Source organism: Lissotriton vulgaris, chromosome 12 (genome assembly GCF_964263255.1).
Source record: "Lissotriton vulgaris chromosome 12, aLisVul1.2, whole genome shotgun sequence".
In the NCBI taxonomy this organism is placed as follows: domain Eukaryota; kingdom Metazoa; phylum Chordata; class Amphibia; order Caudata; family Salamandridae; genus Lissotriton; species Lissotriton vulgaris.
In genome coordinates, this window is record NC_141700.1 from 440807850 (window position 1) to 440820012 (window position 12163).

The 12163-nt window shown below is 46.9% G+C and overlaps 1 protein-coding gene across 1 annotated transcript in view; it reads left to right on the top strand.

The window, feature by feature from the left end:
- Nucleotides 1-12163, top strand: part of DNAAF1 (dynein axonemal assembly factor 1) — a 485669-nt gene that overhangs the window by 295514 nt on the left and 177992 nt on the right. Inside the window, exons 15-16 of the mRNA XM_086945201.1 lie at nucleotides 113-279; nucleotides 10615-10736. Coding sequence (XP_086801327.1) covers nucleotides 113-279; nucleotides 10615-10736 — 289 coding nt within the window. The remainder of the gene's footprint in view (nucleotides 1-112; nucleotides 280-10614; nucleotides 10737-12163) is intronic.

Consider the following 12163-nt stretch of genomic DNA (forward strand, 5'->3'; position numbering starts at 1 on the left):
ACAATGAGTTTGTTGCTGCTGGCCTTTAAACAAATTATTTACCCCAGTCATACTGCATGCCTTGTAACAGATAGAGTAATACAAGCCCAGTTTTGTGCTTGCTGTCTCCTAGCCTGCTTGCCAGTCCTGAACACCCTCCAGATTGCACACAATAAACTGGAGACACTGGAAGATTTACAGCATCTCAAGGAGTGCCCAAGCATCAGCGTGCTTGACCTGTCTCACAACAAGTTGGAGGATCCAAACATTCTCACTGTTCTAGAGATCATGCCCGACCTGGTAAGCAGAACCTTGGCTGACAATCTAGATCTTGAAATGACTCATGATATTGTGTGGCTGCATCCTATTTGTCTTTTATAAATCGCAATTTAAACAACATTAACACCGCTTTCTTTACACTCAGAGGCCTGGACATTCTGTGTCTGCTTTCTACTTCTTACTGCTCATGGTGTATGTGGCGCTGTTTGTATTTTTTGGACGTAGGCATTAGCTCTTTCATGGACTAATTTACTGTGAATCTGTTACTTCTCTACCAAGTTGGGATAAGGGAGCTGTTTTTATGCTTGTGGCTTGTATGGCTTATTATAACCTTATAGCCCGCCGTAGGGGGCTATACTGGCTATTAGAACATTGGAATGTTGGGAGCTCCATTGCAGACAATGGAGTGTTCCCTGCTTCTACGGGCCGGTAAAGGCCCGCAGAGCAACATTCCAATGTTCTACAAAGGCTTCTCGAAGCTCGAGGGGATTTATATCCCCTCGAGCTTCGAGAACCCTTTGTTTAATTTGTTAGAACATTCTGCCCACTAGTGGCAGAATGTTCTAATAGCCTTATAGCCCTTCATAGCTACCAACATTCCAATGTTCTAATATAGCCTTATAGCCCGCCATAGAGGGCTATACCGGCTATTAAAGGCCCTCTCCAGCGTTAAAGGCCCGAGCCGAAGGCGAGGGCCTTCAACAAGGGAGAGGGACTTTAATAGCCGGTATAGCCCAGCTACGAAGGGCTATAAGGCTATTAGTACATTCTGCCACTAGAGGGCAGAATGTTCTAACAAAAAAAGACAAAGCCTTATGGGAGCGTGAAGGGATTGGAATCCCCCCAGGCTCCCTGAAGCCTTTGTTTACAGCCAGAGCTGTGAACAAAGAAACATTGGAATGTTGGAGCTCCAGGCTTATACCAGCCATTATAAGCCCGGAGCACTCTATTGTTTTCAATGGAGTTTCCAACGTTCTAATGTTCTAATATACATTAATAGAAACCCTTTTCTTTTGACTGCTGAGCTGACACCGGATCGCAGAGGAATCACCGCCCTAAAGGCTACCCAGCTGCCACTGAGACCAACCTCGCCGGACCCGCTTCGCGGGTCCCGCAGCGCCTCGTGTCCCTGAGGAGGCTGACTGTGTGGGAGCTTGAACGAGGAGGCGCGGGCAGGTGAGAGTGCCGGCGGGGCTGCGAGCACGCAGGCAGGGACTCCAGTGTCCAGGAGCCCCTGCGGCCCATTCAACACACCTGGGCTGCTCTCCCCGCTGGCCACGCCCCCCGCTTGACTGCCACAAAAGCCGTTACCTTCCACATACCTTTGGAAACCCTTTTCTTTTGACTGCTGAGCTGACACCGGATCGCAGAGGAATCACCGCCCTAAAGGCTACCCAGCTGCCACGGAGACCAACCTCGCCAGACCCGCTTCGCGGGTCCCGCAGCGCCTCGTGTCCCTGAGGAGGCTGACTGTGTGGGAGCTTGAACGAGGAGGCGCGGGCAGGTGAGAGTGCCGGCGGGGCTGCGAGCACGCAGGCAGGGACTCCAGTGTCCAGGAGCCCCTGCACGCCCATTCAACACACCTGGGCTGCTCTCCCCTCTGGCCACGCCCCCCGCTTGACTGCCACAAAAGCCGTTACCTTCCACATACCTTTGGAAACCCTTTTCTTTTGACTGCTGAGCTGACACCGGATCGCAGAGTAATCACCGCCCTAAAGGCTACCTAGCTGCCACTGAGACCAACCTCGCCGGACCCGCTTCGCGGGTCCCGCAGCGCCTCGTGTCCCAGAGGAGGCTGACTGTGTGGGAGCTTGAACGAGGAGGCGCGGGCAGGTGAGAGTGCCGGCGGGGCTGCGAGCACGCAGGCAGGGACTCCAGTGTCCAGGAGCCCCTGCGCGCCCATTCAACACACCTGGGCTGCTCTCCCCGCTGGCCACGCCCCCGCTTGACTGCCACAAAAGCCGTTACCTTCCACATACCTTTGGAAACCCTTTTCTTTTGACTGCTGAGCTGACACAGGATCGCAGAAGAATCACCGCCCTAAAGGCTACCCAGCTGCCACTGAGACCAACCTCGCCGGACCCGCTTCGCGGGTCCCGCAGCGCCTCGTGTCCCTGAGGAGGCTGACTGTGTGGGAGCTTGAACGAGGAGGTGCGGGCAGGTGAGAGTGCCGGCGGGGCTGCGAGCACGCAGGCAGGGACTCCAGTGTCCAGGAGCCCCTGCGCGCCCATTCAACACACCTGGGCTGCTCTCCCCGCTGGCCACGCCCCCCGCTTGACTGCCACAAAAGCCGTTACCTTCCACATACCTTTGGAAACCCTTTTCTTTTGACTGCTGAGCTGACACCGGATCGCAGAGGAATCACCGCCCTAAAGGCTACCCAGCTGCCACTGAGACCAACCTCGCCGGACCCGCTTCTCCGGGTCCCGCAGCGCCTCGTGTCCCTGAGGAGGCTGACTGTGTGGGAGCTTGAACGAGGAGGAGCGGGCAGGTGAGAGTGCCGGCGGGGCTGCGAGCATGCAGGCAGGGACTCCAGTGTCCAGGAGCCCCTGCGCGCCCATTCAACACACCTGGGCTGCTCTCCCCGCTGGCCACGCCCCCCGCTTGACTGCCACAAAAGCCGTTACCTTCCACATACCTTTGGAAACCCTTTTCTTTTGACTGCTGAGCTGACACCGGATCGCAGAGGAATCACCGCCCTAAAGGCTACCCAGCTGCCACTGAGACCAACCTCGCCGGACCCGCTTTGCGGGTCCTGCAGCGCCTCATGTCCCTGAGGAGGCTGACTGTGTGGGAGCTTGAACGAGGAGGCGCGGGCAGGTGAGAGTGCCGGCGGGGCTGCGAGCACGCAGGCAGGGACTCCAGTGTCCAAGAGCCCCTGCGCGCCCATTCAACCCACCTGGGCTGCTCTCCCCGCTGGCCACACACCCCTGTCCACCAACCAATTAGCTACCAGGAACAGAGTACAAAGCTGCCCACTATCTCCGCATCGCGGGAGCGAGCGGGAGCGCGCCGGGAGAAGCCCGGGACAAGGGCGGGACCGTCTGTGGCCGTCCAGAGCCGAAGGAGGCCGGGCTGGGCCACCCCACTAACATTATCAGAAGTGGTAACTCCACTTATCCATTTGTTTAGTGTTAGTGAGTTATCCTGCTTTGACTTATTGAGGTGGTACAAGGGTTCTTTATATGGCTTGTTCTGTAAACACCTCCACCTTGCTGCCCTCCCTGATTGAGGTGGAAGCCACTGTTATGGGCCCCCTAGATACCTATTTTAAACGGCTGCCTCAGGATATTGATAGGGAAATCGCTTTGGCAGAAAGACGTGCGGGGCGTAGGCTGTCCATCGAGCTCTTGAAAACCCCTGTTGAAAAAAGTAAAAGCCAAAGTTTTCCTTCTTTGGTTACCCCTTTATCGTCCATCACGTTGCCTGTTATACATGATATCCCACACTTTTCACCCCTAATAAATGAGTCATTGGTTACCTTCCCTGTAGAAATATCAACCACTACTCTGCCTGCAATTTCCCCTACTGTTTTCACTAACCCATCCACTGGGCAACATTCAACATCTCAACCTAGCGTTGTAGCACATACTACAAAATCTAAGCCCTGTCCCAAAAGGAAAAGGTGTGTAACTGTAAAGAAATGCCAGGTCCCAAAACCACCAAGGAAATATAGGAAACTAGGGACAAACGCACGACCTTGTCATACCATTGGGGATATCCCAATTGGGTTATCAGTGGAAAAGGGGGAAGTTGTGCCACCAAGCTTGGATCCCGTAATAATGGCATCTCCTAGGACACCATTAACATCAGGTCCTGACCCCATTGTTATTATTTCCCCTGGGTCACCAACAACTAGGCCACAACTCCTCTCGGAAATGGAAAAATTAATACGGTCCCTCTTGAACCCCTTTGAAGACAGACTGAAAAAGCTAGCTGACAAATTGGACCATCTAGAGCAGGCTAGCCTAGATAATTTTTACTCTACAAAAACTCTAATTAAGTCTTGTCTCAAAGCGGGCGAGGATAGGAACAATCAACAAATAGTTGTGCGAGATGTAGGTGCCCCGTCAGTTGACTCACATCCTTCGGCTGTGAGTAGTGTAACCAGCCAGCGGGGAAAAAGACAGAGTATTAAGACTACTAATGATCCACCAACTATTGCAACTAACAGTAATTGTGGGAAAACCAAGATCCATAGCACTGTAGCTAATGGTAGTAAGGAATGCTCAAAGAATGCCACCACTGTTAGTAACAATACTCAGTCCCTACCAAGCACGTCAATAACTTGCAAGGGTTCCTTGGCAAGCAATGACAAAAATTCTTGTAAAAACAGTGTTGGAACAAATAAGTCAAATGCTCCACAAGTGCAAAATAGGGATGGTCCTGTAAGTGATGGAAATAATATATCTGTGAAAAATAAGGCTCCGGTGGTACCAAAGAATGTCCAAACACCAGGGCCCGTTGTTCTGGAACAAAGCCGACCAATACCATGTGTGACAAAACCTCTAACTAGGATACCTCCAGTACAACTTACCCCTGATTCCTATCCTTATGTGGCTATTTTTACCAATGTTCCACCCCTATTAGAAGGGCAGAGAGAAACCTACCAGATGCTAAAAAATAAGGTTATGTACTGGTTAAGGGTTAATAGACCGCTGCCCGGGGAAGTAGATGGTTTGATTATTGGGGTTAGAAGGGTAAACTGGATAGGATGCACCCCAAAAAAATTAGGGGGTGAATGTATAATAATTAATTTCCAAGACCCAAGGGTTGTAGGATTGATTACAAGACCAGGCTGGAGTACTAGTAGTGGTGGGATTGGTATCGTGGACCTTACTTTTTTCTATCCAAGACCAGTGGACGTTTATCTTGGTGGGAACAACGAGGCAGGGAGATCCAGTTTTTTTCCCCAGGCAGAGATCAACCCTTTCAACGTCCCTTTCCCACGACCAAATGATTGCTATGATCAATCATATAACCCCTATCCTGGACTGGGAAATTTGAGGTGGGGATGTTGACGGAAATCGACAGATCACATTGACATTGGGGGCCATATGGTTAAGGTGAACATATCTGAGAAACCACTGGTAATAACCAGGGAAGTAACATCAAGTTCAAATGGAATGACTACCAATGGTGATAATGAAAATGGGAGGGGGGACAGGATGGTGCGTACGGAAACTTTAGGGGGCGATTCAATGTCTTTATTAAATGTGGATGTTACAGAGGGAAATGATGCTAACTGTGGGGATACTGTTATAGAAGAGGAGGGTAACTGCGAGAGTTTGATTAACATCCCGTCTATGCCTGTTATTGATGTGGGGATTTGTAATGGCAACACCTCGGGGAGGTTCCTTTCGTGGAATATTGCGGGGTTGGGTACCAGATTATTGTCACAAAATTGGATAGATTTTATCAACGGGTTTGAAATGTGTTTGTTCCAGGAGACATGGGCTTGCGACCCAATATTTCTCCCAGGCTATCTAAACTTTTGTATCCCAGCAAGTAGAGGCCCAAGGGGTAGACCCATGGGAGGTCTAACAGTTTGGATCAAGCAAAGTCTACAAGTTAAAATAAAAGTGCTTGATCTGGGTTGAAAGGATATACAATTGTTAAGAATGTCACTAGACAAGGGAGGTGTGATAGACATATACAATATTTATGCCAGGGGTGCCAATGCTGGGAATTCTGTTACCCTAGAGGCTCTATCCACCTTCTTAGAAACACAGTCCCTGGGAAATAGAGTGATTGTGGCAGGTGACCTCAATAGGACCTTCGAACCGTTGGAAAATACGGAAAATCCAATAGGGCAGGAGGAAGATGTCCAATGGGGTGTCCCAAATTTAAATCTTGTACCAGTTAAACGGTGGACAAAGGATATATTGCTGCTGAATGCGCTATGTCTGGAATACGGCTTGAGGGCCCTTAATGGAAGGACAAAGAGTGACCAGGGAGGCAATTGTACATTTGACAATGGTCACAGTAAAAGTAGAATAGACTATGTCATTTGTAGCCTTAATTTATGGTGTGGGGTAGGAGACATAGAAATCAAGGGTAGATTAGAAAGTGACCATAATCCCCTTTGTGTCACCCACTCCTGGTGGAGGGCCATGCCTGATAATCCAGAGGCGAGTAGCGAAGTTGTACCTGTAATGGCCAATGATATGCGAAGAGTTAAATGGCCAAATGTGTTGGCAAATGTGGCATCCATGGACCATATAAATTTGGAGGTGGACAAAGCAATTGCCGACATGGAGATAGTAAACCCTATAACACCTGGGTCCTCTTCAACTACAGCCATACACGACACGTTTTTCTCCCTTTTAAAACCACATTTTATTAAATTGAATAAGGCAAATAGAAAAGCCCCACTTAAAATGGCTAGGTGGTTCAATAAACTGTGTAGGTTAGCCAGATTGGAACTGGGTAGGGCAATTAAAAGTAGAGATAAGGTCTCAATTAGTGTAGCCAGGAAATGCTACAATGTTAGTATACGCAAGGCAAAGAAAAAGTGGGACGAGGAATATTGGGAGGAGTTGCTGGAAGCCTCCGGGACAAGGGATTCCAGACTTTTCTGGAAAATTGTGAAGTGGGGCCGAGGTGGCACCCCTAGTAACCCAGATAATAATGTCAATGAGGCATCATGGGTTGAGTATTTTAAACCTCAGTATGCAGAGAATAGGGATATTGTGGCCTCAGAACCTATCCCAGTGGCATTTTTTTAATGGAAACCTGTTCTCAAACAAAGAAGCTGAAATGGTAATTTCAACCCTACAAGGGGGAAAGGCACCGGGTTTGGATGGGATCCCCTCTGACTTATTTAAGAACGACAAGGAACGGTGGGCTAGGTACGTGACCCTGCTGGGAAATGCTCTAGCCAAAGGGGCTAAAGTCCCAGAAATATGGAAGGGGGCAATAATTATACCGATCTATAAGAAAGGTGATCGGTCACTCCCGGCCAATTACAGGCCGATAAGCCTGATTGCCTCCATCCAAAAAGTGGTGGGGAAGATGGTGGTCAATAAACTCATGGACTGGGTAGACGAGAACAACGCCCTTTCCCCTTATCAGGCAGGTTTTAGGCGCGCAACCAGCACGGTGGATCAAATATTTCGATTTACCATGTTGCGGTGGGGGACGGTACTCCTTGGCGAAGGCAGCCTATATGTCGCATTTGTAGAACTGAGGGCTGCCTTCGACCTGGTCCCCAGGAGCAAGTTATGGGCAGTCCTGAAAATGATAGGGGTTCCACTCGAGTTGCTAACTTTAATAATGCGTCTCCATGAATGTAATTTTGCCAAGGTCCAATGGGGGAGGAATGGGGAATCTACTGTTAATTTTCCTGTCGAGCGGGGTGTACGGCAGGGATGTGCAATGGCACCCCATCTCTTTTCCTTGTTCATCAATGGTATTGTGGATAGGATGTTGGATGCAAGTGTGGATGCACCTTCGCTAGCGGGCATCAGGGTTCCGATCCTGATGTTCGCTGACGACACCCTAATTGTGTCCAAAACCCCAGCTGGACTTCAGCGTGCCCTAAATATATTTGACATGTTTTGTAAGGAGCATGGCCTCGAAGTCAATGCTAGCAAAACAAAGCTGATGGTTTTCTCACAAAGGTACCGACCTCAACCAAGGGTATCTCTGAATAACATCGAGCTTGAGGTAGTAAATGTTTTTACTTACCTAGGGGTAGAGATATCAAGTAAGCCAGGTTGGTCACGACATATGGAAAAGGCGGTATTGAGACACCAGCAGATCTCAGGGGCGCTCCGGGTAGAGCAAGTAAAATCAAAAACTAGGCCCATAAAACTGGTCCTTATGGTTTATGATGCTAAAGCCCTAGGGGCAGCCCTGTATGGGGCAGAATTATGGGGTTTTGAGAGGTTCCCTACTCTACAAATATCAGAGAATAGGTTTTTGAGGGGAATTACGGGTCTCCCCAGAGTGTGCCATTAATACCGCTTGGCCTTGACTTAGGGAGGAGATCGGTTAGTGACCGTGCCTGATTAAGGCCTATCCTTTATTGTAGACGGCTTTGGACGACCCCAGAGATCCAACACTATGCTGATGGGTTCTTAGCCCTGGTTAAATCAGATATATTCCATAAAATATCATGGTTGAAGACGCTCAGGGTTGTTCTTGCCGAGCTCGGTCTTTCTAACCTCTGGGAAAACCCGTCTGGGGAAGTATTCCCAAGTAAAAATATCATCAAGGCCATATATTGGGATTATGTAGAAGACAAGCTCTGGAGGGGTACACAAACAGAAACAATGGGGGGTAGATTCATGAAAATTAAAACGAGACCTGTACTAGAACAGTATTGGGACAGTATAACTGTCCCGATAGATAGGAAGTTATTTTTCCAATTAAGGTCAGGTTCTCTCCCCTTGAGGTCATTAACGGGTAGGTGGAGGAGTACTAACATCTTGTGTTGCCCTGTATGTGGTGCGCCCAACGAAAGCATTGCCCACTTCTTATTTCTGTGTGAGGCCTATGCAATCCCGAGGAGAGTATGGTTGGCTCCACTTTGCAGAAACCTTGGGGTATCGAGCGGAGTTGAGGGGTTGAGAATTATTTGTACCTCCACTGAAATGCCTATTGTGTTGGGAACAGCAAAATACTTGGGGTGGGCATGGTCCATAAGGCGGAGAGCTCTACCTCCCAATATGAATTAAAATGTTATAGTAATTTTATTTGTTTTCCTTGTTAAAGCTTGCACAACTGTTTAAAATGTAATTATGTGTTTGAAATATGAATTTTAATTGCAATGTATTTTAAAATGTATGAATTTTAAAATGTATTTTTGTGCTTTTATGAGTGTATAACTCGAATAAAGCTTTTTCAAACAAACATTAATAGATAACTGTGGAAACGCCAAGACAAAGATACATGAGTTCTGGTGATGGCCACGGTTGTGGGACTAGAAGTCCCAATGAAGGCCAGATGGCTGATACTGGGTATCACCGGTGAAGTGAAATGGCCAAAATACCTCGCTCTGTGTCTGACGTTAGCAACAGGGGTTGTAAAAAGAAATATTGCCAATGCGTGGGGGGTAAACAGACTTCCCAAATGTCTGGGACTGGGAAAATGATCGCGAGGTGTGTCAGGGTCGGGGATGTCCACGCAAGTTAGTTAAAATTTGGGGTAGGTGGGTACATCACAGAGAGTCCTGAGGGAGGTGCTGGAGGGAAGGTCCGGAGATACCCCTTACTGGATTTATCCAGGGAAACACATGGTATCCAAACTATTGTGCATGCAATATGGCCGATAGAGCAAAACTTAAAAAAAAAGAAATTTTCTGTGCCTCCTGCGAGTGGCTCACTGTATCTACTTTCCATTCGGTCTGTATTGTTGTGAACTGAACTACTGCTTCATAAAAAGATTTAGTAAAAAAATATAAATAACAAAAGATACCCGAGTTCTTTTGAAAAGGTGTTGTATCCCTGTGAATACTGTACCCGATTTGCCAACGAATCGGTAACAGTAACTGTATATACCTCGAATGTCTGGACGAATATGCTGTTGCCAATAAAACATAAAGTTATAAAAAAAAACAGAGTGGAATGCATACTCACCCTTTTGAACCGAAGTTTAGGACACAAAAAAACAACCTTCCAAAAATCTGTATTTCAGATCAGGCTTGTGCATTTGTGCTAATCAGAGCCTTGGGGACTCTAAATTCTGGAGGGATGATTAATATGAATAGCAGAAGGTTATCCAGGTCATTAAAAAAAAAAACATGTGTGCGCTGTGTGGGAACATCGATAGAGATCATTAGTAAGAGAATAATTGATATTCCACCTGTTCGAAATCAGAGTGACTTCCTTCATGAGAGATGCTTACATGATCTTAGCAAAAGTTACCAAATAATAATTATGTGCATCTATCACTTAATAAACTAATCTTAGAAAACGAAGCAGCCCTTCTATCCACAGAGCAAATTTGTTGGGAATTAAAAAAAAATCATTTTGAGAAAATGTGTCACGCAGGAATCGGTTTAGTAAAATGTGGTACACTGCATAATGACAACAATAACTGTGCTGTAATATATACTGTGTATAATGTATTAAAATCACTGAGGTTTTTGGGTGTTCTTGTAAAAGTCGCCTTGTTCACCAACCGCAAATCCATTTTATTTTGTATCTGTTAAATATTTGTGTAATCTGATAGCGATGAAATAAAAATGTTTTGTGCTCTTAGTCAATGATTTTTAGTTTGATAACATATCTGAATGCTTTTATTAAATGTGTAAGTTCCATCACTATTTTGTGTTTCAAACAATTGTGAATATGGGCTATATTGCGAACTACAATACACTTAAATGTCCGTTTTTCTCTTTCTTGCTTGTAGCGTGTGTTAAATTTGATGGGAAATGAAGTGATTAAAAAAATTTCAAATTACAGAAAAATCGTCACTGTTCGACTTCCGCAACTGACATTCCTGGATGACAGGCCGGTCTTTCCAAAAGACAGGTACAATAAAAATTGAATTTGGTATTCGTCTGGTATTTTTTTGGTATTAATGTCCTGTTCTGAGTGAGGTGTATTTTTACACGATTTTTCCCAATAAACCCTCCCTGCAGCATGTAATCGGTAACCCTGTGGAAATACTCCCTAGTACATGAATACTTGGTAGCCCGGGTATTTCACCTGAAGATTTCAACCGTTTTCAGCAGCTAAATACCTCCTCTCATAATTCCGATGCAACTGGCAACTAAATGTAAATGTAAATGTACAGGAATTTATATAGCGCAAATCATCGAGCGGTTTCTAGGCGGTTGCTTAGGGAACCCGTCCTGGTATTCCCCTGTGAGATAACCCCGGCAGGGTATCCGCAAGGTGAAAGCCAGGCATCCCACCGCGAGGGGCCGTTGTGGAGATTAAGCAAGCTATTGCCCAGAGTCGCAGAGTGTGAACCCATGAATCGAGTAGGCACCGGAGAAAGAATTGTCAAGTCCATGGACATTTTTTTTTTTTTAGGACTCAAGACCCCGCCGAGCCGGGAATTGAACCCTGGTCCCAGGCTGACCTCTGCTTCCAGGTCTGGCTCCTCTAACCAGTGAGCCACAGTTCTCCTATCAGAATTACTCTGCCACTGAGAATGGGAGCCTATGACAAGAGCTTTCTGGTTGATGGGAGAAGTTGTGGGGCATAGTGATAATTACGAGCTTAACATGAATTTGACTATAAGTGTAGTTGCTGGCTTTATATTTTTCAAGCTCTCCAACATGTTTTTGTCCCTCTCTTGAAGGATAGCCTGTTTACCACCTCTGTGACTGACTCCCTGTATTCTTCCACAAGTGCTCACTTTATGTAAACAGGACTTTAAATATTATTTTAATCTTGCCACATTTGCTGTGCATTCAAAGACAGCGGACACATGTCAGGCTATGTCCTCCGAAGGAGCTTGGTGTTTACTTTTCTTTCACTGACTTCAAAAGTGAGGGATTTATGTGACAATCTTGCTGGGTACTTGGGGTGTGCTGAAAGAAAGGATGTAGGATGTTTTTTTTTCTGGCAGCCAACAAAATGTAAATATCTGATAGACTCTTCTAGCTGCAGATTCCTTAACTTAGAATTTCCCAGGCATTAAGCTGGATCTGGAAACATTTGTGCGAGTAGTACCCCTTGCATGTGCCTTCAGGTGGCTCCATTCAGAGCCCTGTGACGGCATTGTTAGCGTTGGTTATAACGTTGCAGTCAGCTATATAGATGCCGCCCAGGCACGTGGACGTCAGTTTTTTCTTTCCTCGCCAGATAAGCACTGATCCGGGATGGGCAACACATCTGTCGCTTTTTGACAGGAATTTTCAACTTTTTGTAGACTTCGGAAATGTTTTCCCATTGTGTGCGATGATGTCTTCAAGGAAGAATGGGTTTAAACCATGTGGCGCTTGTCA